This window comes from Neovison vison, chromosome 4 (genome assembly GCF_020171115.1).
Source record: "Neovison vison isolate M4711 chromosome 4, ASM_NN_V1, whole genome shotgun sequence".
NCBI lineage: Eukaryota > Metazoa > Chordata > Mammalia > Carnivora > Mustelidae > Neogale > Neogale vison.
Genome location: NC_058094.1, coordinates 182,371,808 through 182,396,478, shown reverse-complemented (window position 1 = coordinate 182,396,478; position 24,671 = coordinate 182,371,808). Strand labels below are relative to the sequence as shown.

At 37.7% G+C, this 24,671-nt stretch overlaps 1 protein-coding gene across 3 annotated transcripts in view; it reads left to right on the top strand.

Moving 5' to 3' along the window:
* The first annotated feature begins 21,067 nt into the window (after nt 1-21,067).
* Nucleotides 21,068-24,671, top strand: part of SKAP2 (src kinase associated phosphoprotein 2) — a 170,067-nt gene continuing 166,463 nt past the window's right edge. For all 3 annotated transcript variants that reach the window (XM_044246264.1, XM_044246261.1, XM_044246263.1), the window contains exon 1: nt 21,068-21,336. In XM_044246264.1, coding sequence (XP_044102199.1) covers nt 21,270-21,336 — 67 coding nt within the window. In that variant the 5' untranslated portion in view covers nt 21,068-21,269. The remainder of the gene's footprint in view (nt 21,337-24,671) is intronic.

Below are 24,671 nucleotides of genomic sequence, written 5' to 3'. Positions count from 1 at the left end.
GTTGAACTGTTTGTCTATCCCTAGAGATGAGAAAGTAGAGAACAAGATCTGGTTTGAAATGGCAGCTGGGGCTAGCTGGAGGACAATGATGCAGAAAACCTTAAATGAGCTGTAACAAATCAATCCTCATGTACCATTTGTAAGACGTCTAGTTGTTAGATATAAGATTTGTGAGTTATGCTTATTCTTCAAATATTCTGGGCTGGAATGCCAACTCAGCCTCTTCTCTTCATCTTTAGCCATGTCTTCTCTCCCGTTACTCTGACTGCTTTGCCCCATTTTGTATGGTTTCAGGGTCACTTGTGACCTTAATGTTTTATGTCCTAATAAAATCGAATCACTAAGAAGAGCATTTTACAAAATGACTTTTAATTCTCTAATTTAGGATTGTTATAGCGAAAAGTCTAATATGGCATTGAGTATAGATGGTAGGGTTCTCATTTGGGTGGGTTCTTGAAGGTAATCAATTAATGTGGGTGTATTTCTAGTAAAAAGTATATTTTAGAGTTTTAAAATTTATTTTTGTTAAAGTGATATTTTAACTAAAATTACATATAGGTAATATAATCACATTAATTCAAAGACCCAAAGTATAAAAAGTACACAGCAATATGTCTCCTCCAATATCCTCATCTGCCCAATCCCCTACTCCCACTGAAATTATCTGCTGTTCATAACTTCTTCCTTTCAGAGTTTTCTGATGTACATATAAGCAAATATAAATGTTGGGTCTATTTTCCCATTCTTCTGTATCTTAAGAAGCATCTTTTGAAGAAATGGATTTTCAGTATATTTTTCAACACATAAAATTTGATAGTAGTTTCTGGCACTATTATGGGTGTGATTAAATTTCGAGGGTATGTTCAATGCCTAGAACTTGAATTATTTTCTTTTGAAAATTCACTGAGGGGGGTGTGGGTGGCTCAGCCAGTTAAGTGTCTGCCTTCAGATGAGGTCATGATCCCATGATCCTGGCTGAGCCCCTCATCAGGATCCCTACTCAGCAGGGTATCTGCTTCTCCCTCTCCCTCTGCCCTTCTCCCTGCTCGTGCTCTCTTTCAAATAAATAAATTCTTTAAAAAAAGAAAAAGTCACAGAAATAATACTATGAGTAAGTTTCATGTAATTTATGCTGCTAAAAACAAAACAAAAGAGCACAGTTAAATGGTGAGGATACAGCTGGAAAACTCATCAGATTTCAAACTCCAGGTTTTCACAGCTGTGCAGCACTTACAAACCAAGTGTTCATGTCACTAAGACAACAGTATTAATGCTGGGTATCCTACAAAAGATGTCACATTTCAGGTTTGCACCTTGCCAATTTTGGTCTGGGATCAAAAAGATCTAAAGCCATTTGTTTTAAGAACATAGATGGCTGATAATATGGCTGTAAATATGATATTCTTTTGGAGGTAATAGAAACTCCAAATCAAAGAGGCTTAAATGACAAATAAATTTCTTGGTTCTTATAAACCTGAAGTCCTGTGGTAGACTGGGCTTCTGGACTGATTGATACAGTAGTTCAATTCACCAAGGACCTGTGTTCTTTTTGTCTTTGCTCTCTGCTACCGGTGGTGTCCTACTTTATTTTCAGGCCGATTTTTCTCATATCTGTACTTACAAGTAGCAATTGGGATTATTTATTCTCCAAAACTGGAGGGGCGTAGGGTGAGGAGAGACCAGTGAGGAATTCTGAACATCCAGGAATTCTGGGGAACCACCTCTCAGTTGAGACTCAAGAATGAACCACCATGAGCATGCTGGGTGAGTTTGACAATGAATGGATAAAAGCATGTGAGCAAGTGTGCTTATACAGATTACAGTATATCTTGTTCAAGGTCAGCAGTTCTCAGCTGAGACTGAACACTGGAATCACTGGGGAGACTAGAATTTAAAACACTGATGCCCAAGTCCACTTTCCAGAGATTCTGATTCATTTGTCCAGGGCTGGAGCCCAGATATTAGAATTAAAAAAAATTTTTTTTTAAAGATTTTATTTATTTGACAGAAAGACACAGTGAGAGAGGGAACACAAGCAGGAGGAATGCGAGAGGGAGAAGCAGGCTTCCCATTGACAGGTGGCCCAATGTGGGACTCAATCCCAGGACTCTGGGATCATGACCTGAGCTGAAGGAAGATGCCTAACTACTGAGCCACCAGATGTTAGAATTTTTAAAATGTTCTCCAGGGGATTCTACTGAGCAGCCAGGACTGAGAACCATCTTCTAAGAATGAGAGAAGATTAGTGTTCTTAGGAAGAATAAAACAGAGAAGTCAAATATAGTGTTAGGTTTTTATTTTTATTTATTTATTTTTCATAGGTGTTAAGTTTTATTTTAATTCCTAATGCAATAATATTGGCAGATGATAAAACTGGTTGTTAAACATCTCACATTTATTAGGTACTTTATTAGCATAAAGCTAAAACAGTCCATTTATTTATAATAAAGTCCATTTATTCTAACTAAAATAAAGACAGAATCAAACAATCTATGTTTTTATTTTGATAATAAAAAGAAGTTAGAAATACATTACTCTCCTTTCTTTACTAACAGCATATTTGCCAGTTCCCCTAACTCTTGAGTCTAATCCTTCCCCTCTAATCCCATTGTTCTCACCTGAAATCAGCCCATCACAATCCTTCCCCTGTCTTACTGTGCAATCTCCTCATTGGATTTGGTATTTCTTGCATCCACTCTTTCCTTCATAAAGCTTCTAGATCAATGACTAATAAAGCTATTATCATATCAATCATATTATCCCTCTGCTGAAAAAAAATCTCCAATTCCTTAGCCTGGCCTCTATGGTATGGTCCAAACCTACCTTTTTTTGTCTTATCTCACACTTTCCCTTTTCATTTACTCACGCTTTAGTCAAATTGAATTAGTCACTGTAACATAAACATACCCTATTTACCCACTCTGCCTATAGAACCCTGTTTAAACATACCTTTCCATATAATATTGTCTGGTAATTCAACTGAAATACTTCCTTCCTCAAAGGTCCATAGCAGCTTAACTCTGTCTTGTGGCCCGTATTTTGTCCTACGGTGCAATATAGTGATATGTGTACATGACTTACCTTACAGACTGACATCTTTGTGTCCTCTTTGTTTATATTTGTTGAATGGATGAATGAGCTTTCTGGTTTCTTCTCCTTATGAGCTTTAGACTAGTTCTGCATGTTTCTATCATTCTAGACTATTTGAATGAGTTTAATAGGAGAGACTGGTGATAGAAATGTCTCATGTCTCAGCTGGTAGCTTGGCAATGTTTACTGTTTTCTGACTAGTTCTATAGACACTATTTTTTAAAGTTTTATTTATTTATTTAAGGAATCTCTATACCCAGTGTGGGCCTTGAACTCACAACCTCAACATCAAGAGCTGCATAACCTTCCCACTGAGCCAGCCAGGTGCACTCTCTAGTGACTATTTATTGAATGCCTGCTGTGTGTGTGCCAGGCAGACAGATGTAATCTGTAATTCCTATAGCAATGATCTGATTTTCATCTTTCAGATGTGTATTCTGGTACTCAGAGTAAGTAACTTCCCCAGGTTCTGGCATAAATTGACAGAGCTGAAATTCCAGACTTGCTCTGTTTCCCTCCAAAACTGTACAGTACAGGGCTACAGCTAAAAACAGAGATGGTGGCTAGGTATCAGGCCACTGATTTCCCCACCCTCTCCCCCCAGCACATCCAGACAAGGTCAGGTTCCCATATGCTCATTCATACAACAAGACTATTCTCACTCGATTCCCAGGTCTACTAGGAAAGCTACTTCTCATCCAGCTGCATAATCAAGCAAAGAAAAGCCAAATCTGCATTTGATACTTTCAATCTAGCCCAATCCAATCCTGCAGAAACCATCAGAAACCATTAGGATTTAATAATAGGGACTGAGAAGTATCAAAATGAGAGAATACAGAGCTGTTGCTGAGAGATGAAATTTCATGGGGTAGACAAAATTGGTATGAAAGCTCAGCCTATGTATTCAGTCTTTCTCTTACTTCTTACATATTCATAGGACATAAAGGTTGTTCCCACATGACCTCAAACTTTCAGTTTCAAAGTGAATTTGAATTTGAATTTGTTACCTGACTATTCCCAAAATAATCAGATTTGTTTTTAGTCTTTAAGATGTTTACTTAACATTTTCACTTCTCATCCAGAGACAACCTTCCAGGAAACTATGAACATCAGTTGAATAAACATAATTCTAGTCCTGTAGAGTTAGGCCTAGAGAATGAGATTTAATAGGAATTCGACAACATAGTTCTAAAGCTGTTACTAGAATAGGGTTATTATTTGGTTCAACAGAGAAGAGGACATCCATTTTTCTTATTCAAAGGTGTCCTGCAACTACAAATTGCTATCCTGAGTCACTCACGTGAAGGCCAAGTGTGAACCCAAGAGGTAACAGTGGCAGGGAAAGAGCTTCTTTTTTAAACATCTGAGTGAGAACTATGGGCACCAATTTGTTTTGACAGCGTAAGGGACATTGGAAGCGGCAGTTCTGACCATCAGATTTTTTGTAGAGGAGAGCTGTAAATTTAACCCTCACATAAGCTTCATCTTCTTTCTGGATGCTCTATCGAGTGACTGGCACAGCTGAGGTCAAGACTAAGCCTAGCAGAGTCAGAACTATGATCTATCAGAGACGCTTTTTTGTCTCTCAAGTAATAATACACAACTAGACACAACGGCTACCCAGGGACCACAGAGATTTTGTGATGAGATATGAAACTAAAAATAAAGCATTTCCAAGAATTTCTAAAATACAGTAAGTGTGCATTGTTTGCAGTGTGCTGGTCCTTTTATTAGTGGACACCTGTATTTGTCTCCATAACTGTTGGCTAATGAGTCCCAATTGACATATATATAGAAGAAATATCAAATTGGTTATAAATGTGACTTTTACTCTAAGTTGGAGAAAAAATTAGGTGACCAGAATAGTAGACTGATATTTAATACTTACGAGGGTCTTACTTACAACATTTACATCTTTTTAAAGAATTTTCTGTAGACTTTACTTTTGTCTTTCCAATTAGCCTGAGAGTATAGGTCAGTGGCTAGATAATGTTACCATAGGCTGGAAGTTAAAGGTCAATTTCTAGCACAACATGGAGTTACTGTTGAGCAACTTCAAGTCTCCTTATTTTTGTTTTTTGATTTATAAAATTGGGATATCTTATCTGTGATAAGATTTCACAGCTGAAGCTGTAAAACTAAATTAGATTAATAACCAATAAATATGGAAAGGCTCTGAGCCTTTAACAAGTTATTAAGTGCATTTATTTATAAACATGTTTCAAGAATAGTGGAATGTAAGTAAGTACAAAACTTTGAGAATGCATTTTGGAAATACCTATTAAAATTCAGAGTAATTACATTGGGGAAAGAGAAAGGTACTTCTACTTTTTTTCCCCCACTATATACCAGTTTGATTTTTTTTTTTTTGCATGAGAAGGTGTTACATTATCACTTTTAATTAAATATTTTAAAGACTACTGTGCCATTTTTAATGTAGGAATGCTCTGAAGGGAAGTAAATCATTATTGTTTGTCTTTATTCCTTAGAGGTGATGAAGACCAATTGGTTAGAGTTCAGGTATGATTTTTATTTTATTTTATTTTACTTTATTTTATTTTTATTTTATTTTTTAAAAGATTTTTAAAGTTTATTTGATGCAGAGAGACACAGTGAGAGAGGGAACACAGCAGAGAGAGTGAGAGAGGGAGAAGCAGGCTCCTCACAAAGCAGGGAGCCTGATGTGGGACTCAATTCTAGGACCCTGGGATCATGACCTGAACCGAAGGCAGATGCTCAATGACTAAGCCACCCAGGCACCCCTGATTTTTATTTTAGAATGGTGTCATATTTTTTTGGATTTTTTTAAATATATTTTTTTCATTTATTTATTTTCAGCATAACAGTATCATTATTTTTTCACCACACCCGGTGCTCCATGCAATCCGTGCAGTCTATAATACCCACCACCTGGTACCCCGACCTCCCACCCCCCCGCCACTTCAAACCCCTCAGATTGTTTTTCAGAGTCCATAGTCTCTCATGATTCACCTTCCCTTCCAATTTACCCCAACCCCCTTCTCTCTAACTCCCCATGAATGGTGTCATATTAATGGCTGAGTGTGCCATGATGACAGCTTCATCATAGGCCACTAGGTGCTGTATTCTGAGCATAGGACAAAGTAGATCAAGTAAAAATGCTTCTGGCCAGCCTCAAAGCACTTTTGAGAAACACTCTTTCCATTTCAAATATCTTCAAACTGTAGTCTAACTATTAACATCAGGGAGAGCAGCATGAAGAACTAGAACAAAAACTGCTTCCAAATCTTCATGGATAAGGTGGTAAGGGACCTTCCTAAAGTGTTTACTGTTATAGGAAGTGCTGGGAAATCTTGAGGGAAGAGGGGGAAAAAAAAAGAAAGAAAAAAATTGAAACGAACCTAAGAAAGGAGCAGTCTTAGCCATCTGGCAGTAATAAAATATTTTAAATCATTGCTTTAATTTTCTTCTCTGAAAATACTTCATGCTGGAAAATTCTGCTTTCACTTTGAGGTTCCTGAAGGTTTAAATCATCCTCTATTAGTGGGGGGGGCACTGAATTAATTTTTCATATAAAAAGCTTTATAACTTTTTTTTCTATTTTAAAACAAGGTATTTTTACCAACACTCTAACTTATTTATTTTGCACAGGACATACAAAATGCAAAGTTAGATTGTATTAACAATATGTGAATGTTCAATTTCAGTTAAACTTATGATCAATAATACACTTTCTTTGGTAAGTTAGTTGATCAGATCATGCTTTACTTTTAGCTAACAGGGCAGTGGATTCTGTAGCTGAGCCCATGAGAATATACTAATAACAATTACTACTTAATTTTTATATACTGCAAACCCATTTCTGGCATGTATGAAATAAAATAGGTATAGATTAAGCTTCCCATTGGTTGGAGGTTGAAGCAGATGGCCAATCTGTTCAAATTCAAATAATGCCAGAATGAAGAAGAAAAGTTTTCTCAAACCCAAACAGAGAAATAAGGGAATTGAGACTTTGTAGCATACAAGAACTTTCACCCAGGAGAGAGGAGTAAAGTTGCTAGCAGCCTGTGACAAACAGAAAGTAGAGCTATGGTCTTAAACTTGTGTTTTTTTTTTGTTTGTTTTTTTGTTTTTTTTTAACATTCTGCAGGATTTCAGAACTTTGTGCTGTCATTGATTATGTTTGCTGTTATTCCTAGTCTCTTCCTAATATCTATTTCCCTCTTCTTGACCAACAGAATTTTTACCCGAGTGTGTAAGTCAATACTTTACACTCCCAAGTAAATACTTCCCAGACCCTTTTGGCCTTGTGTTACCATGTAACTAAGTTGTGGCCAATAAGCGTGGTCACACGCTGCGGCAGCCTGAGCACCACACCACCCGGGAAAGTCTGGCTAGACTTTCAAACGACAGAGAGCAGAGAGATTATCGTTTGTTCTGATTAAGCCACTGTGCTTGGGGCTTTCTGTCATTCCCAGTCAACTCTAACTCTACTGAATACACCAGCTTTTAGGTTCACTGAGTCCATGTTGGGAACAAACCAGTACCTACTTAAAATCCAATTAAAATGACGTGACTGTCTTTGTTTGTTGTGGGTAACATAGATAAAACAGCAAAACAAACAAAAATAGACATCACAGTGGAAAACATTTTCTACAAGTCAGTTGAAAAGTGAGGACAGAGTTCTTCTCCCAGTTGTATCATTGATTTCTACTATTGCCTAATGAAATAAAATAAATATATACATCATAATACATACAAATTAGCACGATTGTTTTCAAGAGTGTGTGAATAGTCATTTCACTGTGTAATGTCATAAGAGCACATTGACTTTTTAAATATAGATATAAAAATATTCCCATTCCAGATTTTTAAAGTCAAATTGAATGCTAGCCAAAAGATAGCTAACGAAGATATTGCTGCTAATCTTTATTAAACGTTAAAAAAAATCAAACCTGAAATTCCTCCTCTTTCCTACCCCAACCACACACTTCCCTGCCTCACTACACACACACACACACACACACACACACACACACACACTCTCTCTCTCTCACACACACACACACCCACTCACACACACACACACACACACACACACACACACACACTCAGTGGATGATCATGCCTTGTTCTCAGAGCAAATGGATGTCTCCAGATCGAATGTTTCTCAATTTTCTAATACCAGATCTCCAAACTCACCTATGTTTATCATCCTGGCCTCTTTTCCTCTTGTTACAATAGAAGAGATGTCTCCCTTCCTATCCAAGGTAAGTTTCTCCACCTGTGCTTTGAGTCCCAACATTCTTGCCTTCTCAGGAAATGTATGCTATAGATTATCACCTCTCTCTCCTGTATCTTAAATATTTTAAATGTCTTCTCAACTGGATTTTCCCCCTCTGCTTATAAACAAGCCCGGTTCACCCACTGAATGAAAGTTTCCTGGCAAAGGCTCTCTCCTCCATAGTGTTTAGGTGAGCAATGTCAGTGCCTACCACTGTAGTTCTCTCGTTCCTGTACTTGTATGACTGACCACAAGGCTGGGAGACAGGTCTCCATATTTAAACAGGCTATGGCCAAGTCTTCTGGACTGAGGAGATAGATATTCTGTTTCTTTTAAGTGGTTGCTTATCTGCTCCTACCCATTTTATGTGTTGACTTCCTGGTTTAATTTTCAGAGGCAATCTATTTTCTCAGTTTCCTTATTCCTAAAGAATACCTCACCATGGCTACCAATATACAGTGCTAGTTTTCACAGTATTTTTCTATATAAAGGAATGCCTCAAAACCAATATACATGATTTTACTACACAGAAAAGATCAGGTTTCATCTTAGGTCTTCAAATTTCACATATAAAACTAAGAAGTGCAATATTAATTGAATAGTTCCAATGGGGAAAAAGTTACTTCTAATGGACTTTATTGAAATAATTGGAATTTACATCAAAAGTTTATCAAGATTTCCTGTTTTACAAATCAGCATTTAGCGACTTACACAGAACCCACTGCCACAGAAGTTAACAATATGGGGCACCTGGCTGACTCAGTCGATAGAGCACATGACTCTGGATCTTGGGGCTGCAGGTTCAAGCCCCACTCTGGGTGTACAGGTTACTTAAAAATAAAATCTTAAAAAAAGTTAACATTTGCAATAGAACTAGAATGAATATTTGTAGAGAAACAGTAAATGCTTTCTATTTGTTGAAGTGTTTCCGGATTATATGCATCAATAAAAAAATGGAATGTTTGACCCTTGTGGAAAAAGATGTTATAGCAATGAGAAAAAAAAGATGTACTTCTGATTTAAGCTGATCAGAAGATTCTCTATGTATTTTGGGAGCACACTTTCATTTACATGTTCCCAAATACCAGTGATGAACCAGGCAGCAGGAATGGTTGACTCACCTAAATTTTATGATGGCTTTCTGATTTGTTGCCACTTAAAGCAATCACATAAGGACAGCAAATGCCCCAAACATCAAAAAGTGTAGTACTCAAAAATTGCAGTGTTATTTTCCTACGGATGAGCCTTTATGAGTGCCAATGATAAAAGATGGTCCTATGATTAAACTGGATGGTTTTCATTTAACCCACACATTTTAAGTCTTAAGTGGCATTTTAAAAAGAGAATGAGCACTGCATAGGTAACACATTCAAAGGCTCTCACTATCAGAAATAAACAATTGAAAATAATTTTCAATGAGAATTCACTCTTAAAAAAGCAAAGCCTTTTCAAAGACTGCATCTGGGTTGTTTTTATGCATTTTTATAGGATCACAACATAATTTTAAAAGTCCCAAGCAAGCACTATGCAATTCAGTTTTTAAAATTATATATTTATACTTGGAATGTTTCTAATTCCACTTATGGGAATTTTACTCTAAGCATAAATTTTAAAAAAATGAAGTCATTTTGGTAATCAGGAAGAACTTTAGAGATTTCTAGATGATTAATTAATGAAATGGTGTCTTCTGACCTCGGAGTCATTCAGGGGATGAATATGAGACTATCCTGGAACAAGTTTATTAGTGAGTGGATGGTAAGATCTAAAAAACAGACTGGAAGGCAGATTGGCATGAATTTGGAGATGGAAAGAAGCTCAGGGAAGTTCATCAGGGCTGGACTAACATAGTTATTGCCTTTATAAATAAAATGCTGTTAACTTACATTCATTATTCAGTATGGAATTTAGAGATGATGGTCTCAGTAGTCTTTGCCAGGAAATGTGTTTGAAGTACGAGGAAAACTATTTAATAGTTATTTACATTAAGGAAACTCATGTCATATGTATTAATATGTTTCCTACAAATAGTCCTATTAACTAAAATTATATTTAGTTGGTAGTATGATTACATATGTGGGTTCTATTATTTAGAAATCTTTTACAGGTGTGTATATTAGTTTCCAATTGCTGCTGTAACAAATGATTACAAATTTAGGGGCTTAAAGCAAAACGAACGTATCATCTGGAATTCAGAAGTTGGAAATGGCCTTCAGTGGCTGGAACCAAGCTGTCAGCAGAGCTTCATTCCTTCCAGAGGCTTCAGGGAAGAATCCTTTCCTTGCTTTCTCTAATTTCTAGAGGCCACCTGCATTCCTTGGCTGGTGACCACTTCCTCTATCTTCAAAGTCAGAAGCACAGCATCTTGATATCTCTCTATGCTTCTGTTGTCACATCTCTTTTCCTCTGACCCTCCTGCTTCCCTCTTGCAAGGATTTCTGAGATTACATTGGGCCCACATGAGTAATCCAGGATAATCTCCCTATTTCAAGATCCTTACCTTGATCACCTTTGCAAAGTCCCTTATGCCATGTAAGATTACATATTCACAGATTCTGGGATTAGGATGCAGACACCTTAGGCTGAGGGTCATTATTCTGCCTACTGCAGTGTGGTAGACTGGATTATTATTCCAACTGTTCATTCTCTCCCCAGAAGTAGCATTATACATCCGTACTCTTTGCAGTAATTTTACAGTGTCTCACTATGAATTAAGGAGTATGTCTCCGCAGCTTGGCTCTGAGATTGACCAGGCAACTTGCTTTGGCAAATGAGATTTTAGCAGTCGTGATACAATCAAAGGCCTGAAAAGTGCTTGTGACTGGGCCTGTTTTCTTGTCCCTCTATCATTGCCATAAGAACATGCCCAAGACAAGGGTCATGTGGAGTAGGACTGAAGTGCCCTTCAGTGGACCATATGCCACTCCAAAGATATCTGAAAATAAATAATAATAATAATAATAATATAAATTGTTGTTTAAATTCAGTAAATATTGAGCTAGTTGTGCTTCATTTTTGTGGCAAGAACTAACTGGTACAGTGGAGTTCTTAGATTTTCCTCTTTCGTGATCTTCTTCTCCACTTATGGTTATTTCATTGCTAGATAGCATTTATTCACCATACTTTCAACAATTACTTAACTCCTAGGTGCCAGGTATTATGCAAAGTTCTGGGCAGACAGTTGGAAGTTAACCCTCTGTGCTCCATTCATGTGGAACTCATTGACATTCCTAAAGGAGAGAAAGGTCAGAAGTAAGAGATGAAATTTGAGGTTATTCTGTGATTGAGTTGGATAGCAAAGATTTGATTGACTTGATTCATCATGGCCGATCTAGGCTGATGTGCCCTTAAATAAACAAAGTTTTATTTAGTAGCTAGTTTGTGAGTATAGTAGGTGTTAGGGATAGGTACCAGAAGAAGATACAGACTTTTTAAAAAACAGCTTTTGGAAATTATATTACTGATAATGGTGATAATGGTATATTACTGATAATCCATTACGAAAAATGATAGGTTATTGAAATCTTTGTGCTCTCTTCAATTGGATTGTGTATTCATAATGTAACTCTGATTTAAGAAACATAATTATTAGGAAAAAAGTTCAAGACTGTTAATTTAAGTTTGGGTAATGTCTCTTGATTTTGGTTATTTATACTAGTGCTTCTCAAGGTATCTACAGTGAAAGATATTTATTTCAGTGTTCCATATGAACACTGTTTCCTAACAAGTATATGGCTATATTTTATCTGAAAATATAAAAATGAAGAAACATAATAAAAGAAAGCATGTAATTTGGGGATGTCTCAGGAAGTCCTTTTTGTGTGTGTGTGTGTGTGTGTGTGCTGGCAAGTTAATTTTTCTAGATTTTAAGAAGTATACATTTTGATTGTATTGCATAAAAATATAAGAATGCTTTTTTACCTCTCTGAGAAAAAATTAAAATAGCTATTACAAAAATCAAATGCTCATGGCAATATAAAACAAACTGGCTGGAGAGGAATCCATTCTGGCAGTCCTTTTCCTCTTATAGATGGTTCTTGGGGGAGGCACAATGTTTAAAGTGATAGTATGGTCTCAGGGTCAAAGGAAAGAAAGAGAACAAGGAGGGAGCAAGTTGCCAACAGACAGCAATATATCTTCAGAATGCTGAACGAATGGACTGAGGGACAGCAAAGCCCAGCAGTATAGAAAACTGCATAATTCTTTCTATCCTTCATTGTCAACAGTACTTTCTTTGCTTACCAAAATTTAGTCCATAAAATCATGTTAAAGTAGTCATCCAAATGGAAAAAAAAAATAAAACGGCAAGAACTGAGATCCAGATTATTAAGTAAAATGTAATAAAATTATGCTTTTGGAGATGAGGGTAAAAAATTACCCTCAAGGGTGCCTGGGTGGCTCAGTGGGTTAAACCTCTGCCTACAGCTCAGGTCATGATCTCAGGGTCCTGGGATTGAGCCCTGCATCAGGCTCTCTGCTCAGCAGGAAGCTGCTTCCTCCTCTTCTCTCTCTGCCTGTCTCTCAGTCTACATGTGTGATCTCTCTCATTCTGTCAAATAAATAAAATCTTAAAAAATTACCCTCAAAATTTTGTATTATGAAATGGGATTGAACATGGATTTGATGGATGTATATATTTATATGTATATATAATACCCTGCATTTTTACATATGTAAATAGAATGTTTCTTTTTCTATATCTTCTCCATCTCTTTCCTAGTTAATCTTTTTTTCTCCATGTTTTATTGAGTTGTTTATATTTTTATTATTGGTTTGTAGGAGTATTTTGTTTTTTACTTTTTGACCCCCTTCACCCATTTATCTTTTGAGTTAATATTTGCCTCTTCTTAATCACGCATTGAATTATTGCATGTTCAGTCTCCTGCTTTGGTCCTGGCGGAATTGTATCTACTCTACAAGCAATTATTAACAGGCCATGTTTACAATACTGAGAAGAATCTTATTGTTACATAGTTTTTGAAACCGCTTACTTCCATTTTCTCAAAGCAAATGCCATGGCTTCAGTGTTGTATTTATGCTTTCTAAAATATAATACTTAATAGATCAAGTTTCTTATTTCAGGTGAGGAAATAAAATTAAATAATTTTAATATGAGAGCTAGAGTTCTTATTTAATTCTTGGAGAGTAAGGCATCAGCACAGAATCCAAGATATTCTTGTGGTCCATTACTTTTTCTGGTGCACCTAGATCATTAAGAAGCACACGCCTCAATGTGTTAATAACCTTATTGTTGTAAACATTGTGTATTATATAAATATATTAAATCATAAAATTGTATACTTTAAACCTACACCACATTATATGTCAACTATCTCAAAAAACCTAGAAAAATTAAGAGAAATGATAATAACAATAAGAAAGCACATAGCTCACCTACTTGTGAGAGGATGAGGACAAACGTGCTTAACTTTTTTGTCACTGCATTTAAGGTTGCTTATACTTAAGAGGACCTGCCTAGTAGGTTTCTCAGTTCATTTCTTTTTTTCAACCAAAGCTGAGATATATGAGAAAAGGACAAAAATAAAAGGGGTGGGGTGGGGGAGAGATGGGAGAATTATTGAGTATAGTAATATACAATGGAAATTATAGGCAAATATAACAAAGCAGTGCTTCAAGCCCTGTAGATTTGTTTTTCCCTTTCTGTTTGCTTAGTAGTGGGACACTATGAAAAAAAGGGGGAATTTCCTTGAGAGTTTTAAAGTTTATTTAATTTTACTCTTATTAGTCTTAGAGTAGTCATTTGTAAAACACTACTGTTTAATATTGACAACTTTGAAAGTCACTGAAAAAAATTAAATGGCAATTTAATGTTAACAGCTGCTTATGGTTTTCAAATCCATCAAAGCCCTTCATGAATATATTAGGCACAAACCCACAGAATTACTGTTGCTGAAGACAGCTTGGTATTTTCAAATTGCCTAGTGAGAATAGATGTACTATAATAAGAAGGACTCTGATCACAATTTACTGTTTTGTCTTTATATAGAAAGAAACCTTGGCCTGTTTCTAATTATTTAATGTTCTAAAATCTTTGCCAACTTAGCTATAAAATGATTCTAGAAGTGTATCTGAAAATTATCTTTCCTCTAAATTTGCGGTTTTTGAAAAATAGCTACAATAACAAAATGGAAACAAAATAAAACTCCTGTAATAAAAATAATTAAAATTGAATAAATAGTTCACATGGAGCCAATTAAGACTCAGAGCCCAAATGTGAGTCTTCCAAAGTTTTATTAGTAAGGCAGTCATGTTCTTCAGTTTCATTCTTCTAGAAAAGTATCTTCTCATTAAATGTTGGTAAGGGTGTTGTTGGAGTTGTAGGGACCAGGGCTATCCTAAAGAAAGAGCGGGGCATGTAGCATAAAATATACCCATAAAGACTTTGCTTGTTTTACACAGCTAGTCCTGAAACCATTCCTTGGAAGGTCTATGCAGCTTGCCTTCTTTCGGGGTGTTTTAAATTCCAAAACACTGTTTCAGTTACCTTTCATCCAAAGCCAGAGGGTGCTTAATCCAGGAAGACCCGACTGCTCAAATCAGTCTAGGCTGAGGTACACAGATAGTTACCCAGCCACTCTCTTAAGTCTCTGATTGAGGGAACTTCAGGGAGTGCAGGCCTGGGTCATCCTTGGGAGTAGGGTGGCCTAGGAAGGCTTAAATTATGCTGAGTATTTTTTTTTAAGTAATCTAAACACCTGGTGTGGGGCTCAAACTCATGACCCCGAGATCAAGAGTTGCATGCTCTACTGACTGAGCCAGCCAGGCAACTTTGGAAAGGCTTAAATTATACCAGTGACCTTGCAAGTTATCTCTTAGGTTAAGCTCAAGGATAATTCTCTGTTAAGTCTCTTCTGAGCCAAAAATAAAATGGGATCTTCAAGGTTAGTCAATTGGGACTCTGTGGTAGAAAGTAAAGATTTTGAGGAAAAGAATTAAGGGGGGGGGGATCAAAAGTGCTTGTCTCTTTATGCACCTGTTCATAGGTTAAGTTAACCTCAACCAAACCACAGAGGAGTAAAAGAGTTTACAGGAGATGAGGTGGTCTACATTCAATTTTATATACTATAAAGAGTGAGCATTTTCTTGGAATGTTCTCAGAGTACCTACTCTGGGGACCAAGCCTGATTAATAGAAGGCAACACAGGAATATGGGTCCATCCCTTCTCTGGAGATCACTTGGATTACAGCACCATATTATAAATCAAGATTGTGAGAGTAAGAGTCATAGTCCAAGAGGGATAAAAGTAATTAAAAAAAAAAAGTTCCTTTACTGAAATTAGGGAAAGTAGAAGACTTGGTGTCAGAACCCAGGCAGGAGAAACTCAGTTATTAGAACTAGGATATGAAGCCAGAACCAGATTACCACCAGAGCTGACCTTACAATGGTGAGATCTCTAGCACAGAGATTCTAGAAAGGAGAAATTAACTTCACTTAAAGGGAGAAGGCTGTTACCTGGGGAAAGAACCAGGCCGCACCTGAGAAGTCTAGAATGGACCTACCTTAATCCTAATTTGTGGAATCCTAAAGACTGTTAAGAACTCAAATCTGGGGGCGCCTGGGTGTCTCAGTGGGTTGGGCATCTGCCTTCAGCTCGGGTAATGATCCTGGGGTCCTGGGATTGAGTCCCACATTGGGCTCCTTGCTCAGCAGGGAGTCTGGTTGTCCCTCTGCCTGCCACTCCCCCTGCTTGTGCGTGTGCTCTCTCTCTGACAAATAAATAAAATCTTAAAAAAAAAAAAAAGAACTCAAACCTGGTCGGTATGAAGTTGCTTATTGTTCTCATATTAAAATAACTGGTCAGGGCAGCAAAATCCCTGAGCACATGTTTGTATATATGCAAATGAGATGGAGAGCAAAATAGAATGAACATGTTTCCTTATCTTGTTAATAAATAATACTAACAGGATTAATAATAATTATGACCTAAAAACTAGAAATACAAGTTAGTGAACTGCATCTATCAGAATGTGCTGGTCTTGATGGGGTTTCTGTGTCATATCTTTTTTTTTTTTTAAAGATTTTATTTATTTATTTGACAGACAGAGATCACAAGTAAGCAGAAAGGCAGGCAGAGAGAGAGGAAGGGAAGCAGGCTCCCCGCCGAGCAGAGAGCCCGATGCCGGACTCGATACCAGGACCCTGAGATCATGACCTGAGCCGAAGGCAGCGGCTCAACCCACTGAGCCACCCAGGCGCCCTCTGTGTCATATCTTTTAAGGTTAATTCCAGTGAGAATATAAATTTTTTTCTGCGGGCACCACACGATGATACCTACCGGCCCTCGAGGATTCCAGTAAAGAGAGGACTAAGAATTTAGGAAACAAAAACAAACCTTCATTTTTGAAAATTCTTAAAAGAGCCCTTACTAGATGACTTGAAAGACACAATGGCTTCAAAAAGTTTTAAAAACGTATTAGGCTGTTTTTCTGAAAATAAATAAATTGGGAAAAAAAAAAACGTATTAGGCTGCAAAATAAGTGCAATATTTCAATTGCTTCTTTTGTCTAGTCCACTCTTTACATATAATAGTACACCAAGTACATATTACATATAATAGCCCACCAAGTACAAGTGTGTGCTTGGTGGGCTTTGCAATCTGTCAACCTACTTGTCCTGGAATTCCCTCTTATGTCTGTTTCTGGCTGGGGTGGGCCACAAATGAGATATTTATTTATTTATTTATTTAAATATTTATTTATTTATTCTTTTACTATGTTTGGTTAGCTAGGATCTAGTACATCAATAGTCACAAAAGAGATTTTCGTGTGAGGTTTATACAACCTCACACAGTTGTCACTATGTGGCTTCTGTACTGTTGCTTGTCTGCTGGTTCACCTGACTGGCCTGCGACACTGACCAGTCCAGAAAGCCAGGTAGGGCAAACTGCTCTATCTTTTGCTGGATCCTCCCTGAGTTCTGACTCTAGAGTCAAGTGTGGGTTAACTCTGTAAGGAAGGACCTTGACTTCTGCGGGACATCCATACCATCAGAATCAGAGGCAGCAAGAGCTACCTGTGGTTTCAAGTGGGCTCATGAACATGGCCTGTGCTTCTGCATTCCAGCTCATCATGAATCTCCTCTGTCTTTCCTTCCTGACTTTCTGCATTGTGAACTTCAAGCTCCGGGAACAAACGCAAAGGTAATAGATAGTTTTAGCACATTCTTCTCTCTACACACCAGACTTGTTCTGTGGGACCAATACAATATGGCAGCAGCAAAGGGATGCCACTTCTGGGATTAAGTGATAAAGATATTGTAGCTTCTGTCTTGGTTGGGCTATCTCTTGGATTACTTGCTCTAGGGGAAGCCAGTTGCCATGTCAAAAGGACATTCAAGCAGCCCTCTGGAGAAGTAGTCTATGTAGTGAGGAACTGAGGTCTTTTGCCAACAGCCAGAGGAATAGAGGACTGCAGCCAACAGTCTGTGGGTGAATTTTCTATAAAGCTAATCCTTTCGCTATTGTCAAGTCTTCAGATGACTGAAACCCAGCCTACAGCTTGCCTGTAATCTCATGAGAGACTGAGATGAGGCCATCCAGCTAAACTGCTCATGGATTCCTGACCATCAGAAACTATGTGAGATGTTTAAATCTAAGTTTTAGTGTTTAAAGCTAAGTTTTGTTATGTGGAAACAAATAACTATACAATGTCTAAGTATAAAATATAATCTTTCTTTCACATGCCTATGAATGCCAAACTAAAGGAAGAGATGCAGAGAAAAAAAAGTAAATTGTGTTTTAGCTCATTGTTCTTCTTCAGTGCTCATTTAGATTCTTTTAACCGTACACCTGTGGGCAAATACTTATTCACCTAAACTAAATTTGAAAAACGTAAGGAAGTGGGTTAGCTTTAGTTATAGGGATATATATCTATATATCTCTATATACATCTTCTTTGAATTGAAGGCTCTCCTTTTGAGAAGACAAATCATGGGATTTTCCCCAGAGTCTAGTCTGTTCTTTGTGGAATGGTAGGGAAGCTGTTACTCCTTTTACAGGTTGAGATTTAAAATTTCGTTTATTATTCTTTTTTTATGTAGTATGACTGCTTTAAAGAATGTAAAGTATGATTTGATTTCCTTCCTAGTTTTTGTTAGGGAAACATTTGGAAACAGAAGAAATAAGAATGTATTTCTTCTAGCCTCTCTTTATTTCTCTTTCTGTCTTATAATCAATTTCAGTAACTTTAACAATAAACAGTAAAAATGATAGAGTATACAAAGCATTGCCCAAGTGAATCCATCACAAACCTGTGTCTGAGAATGGCTTCCTAAGTAGGGGAAATGTGTTTCACACAAAAAGTCCATTTTCTGTTATTGCCTTTTTTATTTGGACTACTAGATGCTATATATTTTAAGGCAACCTTAATAGTTTCCTGTCTCTCACTAACAAGAATGACTTGTCATAATGAGCAGTGTAGACACTGTCCATTTGATCCACTCCAGAAAACTGTCTATATGATACAAGAGTAAATCACTTCAATTCCTTTGTGGAATGAGTAGAGTATAAATAAATAAATAAGACAGAAGATTAAGAAAAAAATGTGGTCAGTTCTATCAGAAGGAAACAAAGGATAGGAATATTTGGAGGCCTGGTTTAATAAAAAATGTGACAAGACAAAGAATTATATATGATAACTCTAAAGGAAAGTAGAATCAGCACTAATATAAAATGTCCATGACATAGTTTCTTCTTTCTTTAAGAAGGAAGATAATTTTGTAGTTTAAGAATAATAATTCTCAATTCTTTGAAGCTGGAGGACATATATTGTAAAATGACTATTTACTTTTACCTCCACCGAAAAAGAATTGTAATTTTCAGCACTCTTTCTATAATTTCTCACATTTCTAAATCTGAGTAGGAATTTCAGATTCCATGTTAGGGAATGGATTTGTTTTCCAGGGGGGTCTTTTTCGTAGTTGTGTTATGTGTCTTAGTTCTATTATAAAGTTTTTGTCTATTTTTTTTAAGTTTATTTAAACTCGGGCTCGTGACCCTGAGATGAAGCAAGTCACATGCTCTTCTGACTGAGCCAGGCAGAAGCTCCGTTTTTTGTTTTGACAAGACTCCAACATGTTCTAATTTTTCCTTTTCCAATTAGTGTTTGTTGTATCTCTTACAGAATTATACAAAAATGTCATTGCAGGGGCACCTGGGTGACTCAGTTGGTTAAGCCTCTGCCCTCAGCTCAGGTCCTGATCTCAGGGTCCTGGGATTGAGCCCCAAATCTGGCTCTCTGCTCAGCAGGGAGCCTGCTTCTCCTTTTTTCTCTCTGCCTGCCTCTCTACTTACTTGTGATCTCTCTGTGAAATAAAGAAAATCTTTAAAAAAATTTCATTGCATTTGACCACTTAATTTTTTACTATTACTTTCTGAGACTTTTTTGTATGAAATATTAATAGAGCCATTACTTTATGTCACATTTAGGGTTCCAGGTGGGGATGAAAGTTTAAGTTACAGAAAATTCTGTGCTGTATGGAGCTGGAAAGTGGTAAAGTGATTCTCAAAATCAACTCTTAGGATCGGAACTGCGAGAAGGTTTATTTAAAATGGAAATACTCAGGTCCCCTTCTAAATGGACAGAATCAGAATCTCTGGGAGTGGAACTTGAGAATCTGCATTGTTAATAAATTCTCTATCATTCTAATGAAAACTGAAGTTTAAGGACTGTTGATCATGTGAGGGCCTCAGTGTAGAGAAGTAAGCAATTTATACACCACACACCACACTACAATCTTCAAAATACAATAGTAGCATGAAGGAAAGAGCTTTGTCAGGGCAGCAGTTCCCATACTCCGGGAGGAAGACGGAATGCAACACACACACACACACACACTCAGAATATACATATATAGAGAATATATATATATATATATATATATATATAGTGTATAGAATACACACACACACACACACTTTAAAGGCACCAGAACGTGTCTTTTGGGTTTTAGAGAAACCCTAAGAAGATTTACAGATAGAAGACCTGCAATAAATATCTGTCAATCAGGTTGGAGCGAACACCTTTTATAATTCCATTCTACTAATCAGCAATTTTTTTTTTTTTTTTGGATGCTTATAGGTGGGACAGTATCTATGCCTTTTTCTTTTTTAACTCAAAAGGATAGTGACTAGAACTTCTCACTCTTCGTTCATAGTGGGGAAGTCGCCCCAACAATAAGAATTAGGTAGAAAAGTAATTTAAGAACCAATCAGCTCTCTGGAGCAGCTCCAGACGGCTTCCCAGGGAAGACTGGCGGAAGATGGGACTTGGTTACCTCATTCAATCGGACAAAGAAGGCCACAATAGTCTAGGGCGGCCGAAAATTCCTTGTGGGTTACCACGTAAGGTGTTAAACCTCGGCGGGGCTGACCTTTGGCTAGAGGTCCTTTAATCGGAAAATTAGGGGCACTATGGATAACTTATTTTTCGGGATCCTGGAGAAACGGTCAGCGGTTGTGGAGGTACCAGTAACCAAAATGGCTGCAAGGCGCTTCAGGCTGCAGATCAGGTGATGCAGCCCCCGTCCGCTCCCTTCCCACCAGCCGCTCCTCCCGCTCCCTTACGTAGGGGTGGGTGTGGTTTGTCCGGAGGCTCTTTTCCGAGGCTAGGAAAACCGTAGGACACATGCGCAGTTGGGCTCCTCAGGCGCTTCGGGTCTCCTCCCAGCCCATCGCCCCGCCCCTATCTGCCGGGCGGGGCTGGGCCGAGAGTCCAGCAGCTGCTGGCTAGGACTTCAGGGACTTCCTTGTTGTGAGTCCCGGCCCAGCAGTGTCCGGACTCGTAGCACCGCTGTCCTTACCGGGACCACTAGTACGAGTCTAGGTCGCAGCCGCAACCTCAGCCCGTCGGTCCCCCTTTCAGCACAGGTCTTTTTCCCGCACGCCCCGCGCTCCCTAACATGCCCAACCCCAGCAGCACCTCCTCTCCCTACCCCCTCCCTGAGGAAATTAGGAACCTGTTGGCAGGTAAAGAGCCCGGAGGGTAAAGGGGGCGGGCAGCGCTACTGGGGCGGGGGCGGGGGCGAGGGGACGGCGAGCCGGTGGGGACAGAAGCATTCAGCGTCTCTGCCCTCCCTCCCCACGCTTCCCAGGTCTCCCGGCCAGTGGGAGCAGGACTGGGAAAGGGGAAGCGGGGTCTGAGAAGGGAGTGGGCGTGTGTTGAAATTTGGTTCAGGGGTGCTGGGGAAGCCCCCCTGGATGGGCTACACTAACGGGATCACGGCAGTTCTGTATGCATCGTGAGGACGTCGTGTGCTTGTGTGTGTGAGAGAAAGAGAAGGGAGAGGGAGGGGAGAGAGGGAATGGTAATGAGTGCGTGTCTGAGAACTGGGAAGGGATCAGAAGTCAAAGAAGTTGTTCTTCGGGGGCCTGGCCAATGGAGAAGGGTGTAAAGATGCAGAAAGATGTCTGAGCTACAGGTGTTAGAGGTTGTGGGACGCAAGGTTTTGTCATTTCTAAAACTCTCTTTTTTTCTTAAACGTTCATTGCGCTCATATTTAAGACTTTTAAAGAGGGCCTGATTCTCAAATGCCCACTTGTCTTCAGCCTGAGTAACATGAAAACAAAAAAGGAAGTATGTGTTAAGGTCCAACTTCCTGTGTCACACGATGAAAGTACTTCATCTTTGCACCCTCATCTTCCCCTTTTCAGTTTTAAATGACCATTTATAGGAACTTACGTTAGGAGTTCAAGATGCGGTTCTTCAAGGATATTACGAATCCACTTCTCGTTCATTACTCTGCTAGAGAATGGAGATGCATATTTCTGCACTAAGTAGAGAACACATCTTTTCAGGGGAGCACAAATCTTACCCATCCTGATGCTCCGAAATTCTTACCATCATTCATTTTGTCATTAGGTTCATCAGAATTCTAGAAACTGAATTTTGATGGTTTTACTTTACTTGTCTCAAGTGTTTATCTTTAAATATTGGTCATGAATAGCTGGATTAGAAGAGTTTCTTTTAGGTGTTTCTTACAAGTTGCTTATTTTAACTTTAAAAATTAATATCTAAAATGTGACATTTTAAGTAAGTTGCTATTATAGTGTGAGACCAAATCTCCTAATATGCTGTTTTGCTCGTTAGCATCATGAATATGATTAAGAGAATAAAACCAATAGCGTATGAATGCAGACTTAGCTTTGTGTAAACACGATTACAGTGTGATAAATGCATTTGTGGTGGGATAGTATTTTACTCTTAAGAATGCTTATTGTCATTAATGGGTACCACTAAGAGAAATATAAAGAACTATAAAGACTTGATTTGAGGCAGCTTTTACTCCACTGTATGAGAGTTTCCCACGAGTACTGATTTTTGCTACGGTTAACATTTTCATTGTTACAATGCTGGAATTTCATGTTTAGGCTACTATTTTGATAGCCAGACTGGAGAAGTGTTTATCATTAAGTACAGACCTCTGGGCACACCTTTAAAAAGCTTGAGAGCCTCAACAGGAGGCAGTTTGCTATTTAGGTCCATAATCATACTTTTTTTTTTTTTAAAGATTTTATTTATTTATCTGACAGACAGAGATCACAAGTAGGCAGAGAGGCAGGCAGAGGGAGGAGAAAGCAGGCTCCCCGCTGAGCAGAGAGCCGGATGCAGGGCTCGAACCCAGGACCCTGGGGAACCCAGGACCCTGGGATCATGACCTGAGCCGAAGGCGAGGCTTTAACCCACTGAGCCACCCAGGCGCCCCCCCATAATCATAGTATGACATACTGAGACTCATTTTCTGATTCCCATAAATTACAAATATTTCATGTGGCCCTTATGTATATAATTTGCTGAAAGCTTATTATATTTAAATTATCTACCAATGCTAACTTCCTATATACTTAGCCACTTCTCTCTCTTTAGTCCGTTAATATACCTGCATAATGTCCGAAATGAGTGTTTTAAAAGTTATCTTTAAAAGTCAGGTTTTCAAAACAGAGGGTTGCTAGTGGGGAAGGGGGTAGGGAGAGGGTGGCTGGGTTATGGACATTGGGGAGGGTGTGTGCTATAGTGAGTGCTGTGAAGTGTGTAAACCTGGTGATTCACAGACCCGTAACCCTAGGGCTAATAATACATCATATGTTAATAAAAAAAATAAATAAAAGTCAAGTTTTCAGTATTTCATATTATTAAACAAATCACATGTAAAACATAAAGTGTTAAAAACAAATATGAAAATTTAAAATATTAAAATTTAAAAATTAAAATTAATCTTTAAACTTTGGCTTTTACTTTATATTCAGAGGACATTTTCAAGAGGTATGGATTTGAGAGAATATCTATCTATACTTTTTAAAGAAACTAGTGTTTTTCAGTTTCCTTTTTTAACTTATTATTCAAAGAAAGATGTTAACATTTTGTGTTTGACTGTAATTAAAATCTTTTTGGAGATAGGAAAGGTTGCAAGAATAAAGGTTCTCAGCAGCCTTTTCACATTTTCCATCCAAAAAATTCTGTTGGGATTGTGCATGAGTATTTGTATAATTCAAGTGTTTTCGGTAATAGTAGGTTAGATTTAAGATTACTACAACTATAGAGGGAGAACATTAGTTTGAATTTTAGGGATTACTGCATTACCTGATACTTTCTTTGAAACTAAGAAGGAGTTATTAGTAGTGATGGTTGTAGTTAATAGTTGAGTACTCTGAGAATGCTTGATACCATGCTAGAATTCCCATGTAGAGAAGATAAGGACCTAAACTTTTCAGGCACTTAAAATCTTTGTCTACAGGAAAAAAGGAAGTAAAGTCAAAAGATAATGCCTATCAAAATAATGTTGCTCAGACATTTCCCTTTGTGTTCTGTGTGCCTATTACTCAAATCATTCTATGTCCTGTGTTAAATGCTTGACATTTGGACTGCTTGATAGAAATAGGTGCTCAATGTATTCTTACCAGTTTATATTATTTTCTTTCTCTTTATTTTTCTTTCTAATTATAGCAGTTTTAGGCTTCCCTTCACTATTTGTTCTCCTCTCTTCTCATTCTTTCCCCTCTAAAACATTCTATGGAAATGCAAAAACCCATAGATGCTATCATTCTTAACTCACATTTAATGATACTCTTGAAAAAGTGGCTATATGGTTTTGACTGTTAGTGATATATATTTCTCTGGAATCAGTATATTAAATCTTGAAAGCCTATACTTCTTATAAAGGTGTTGTATTATTCTTTTGTTACATGAATAGAAAAAAGGTCATAGATTTTTGTTAAAAGCAAATTTTGAACTGCCTATGCGCTATAGACAATCTGTAATTTTTTTTTTTCACAACAATGGAAGAACAGGTTTAGCCTGGATAATT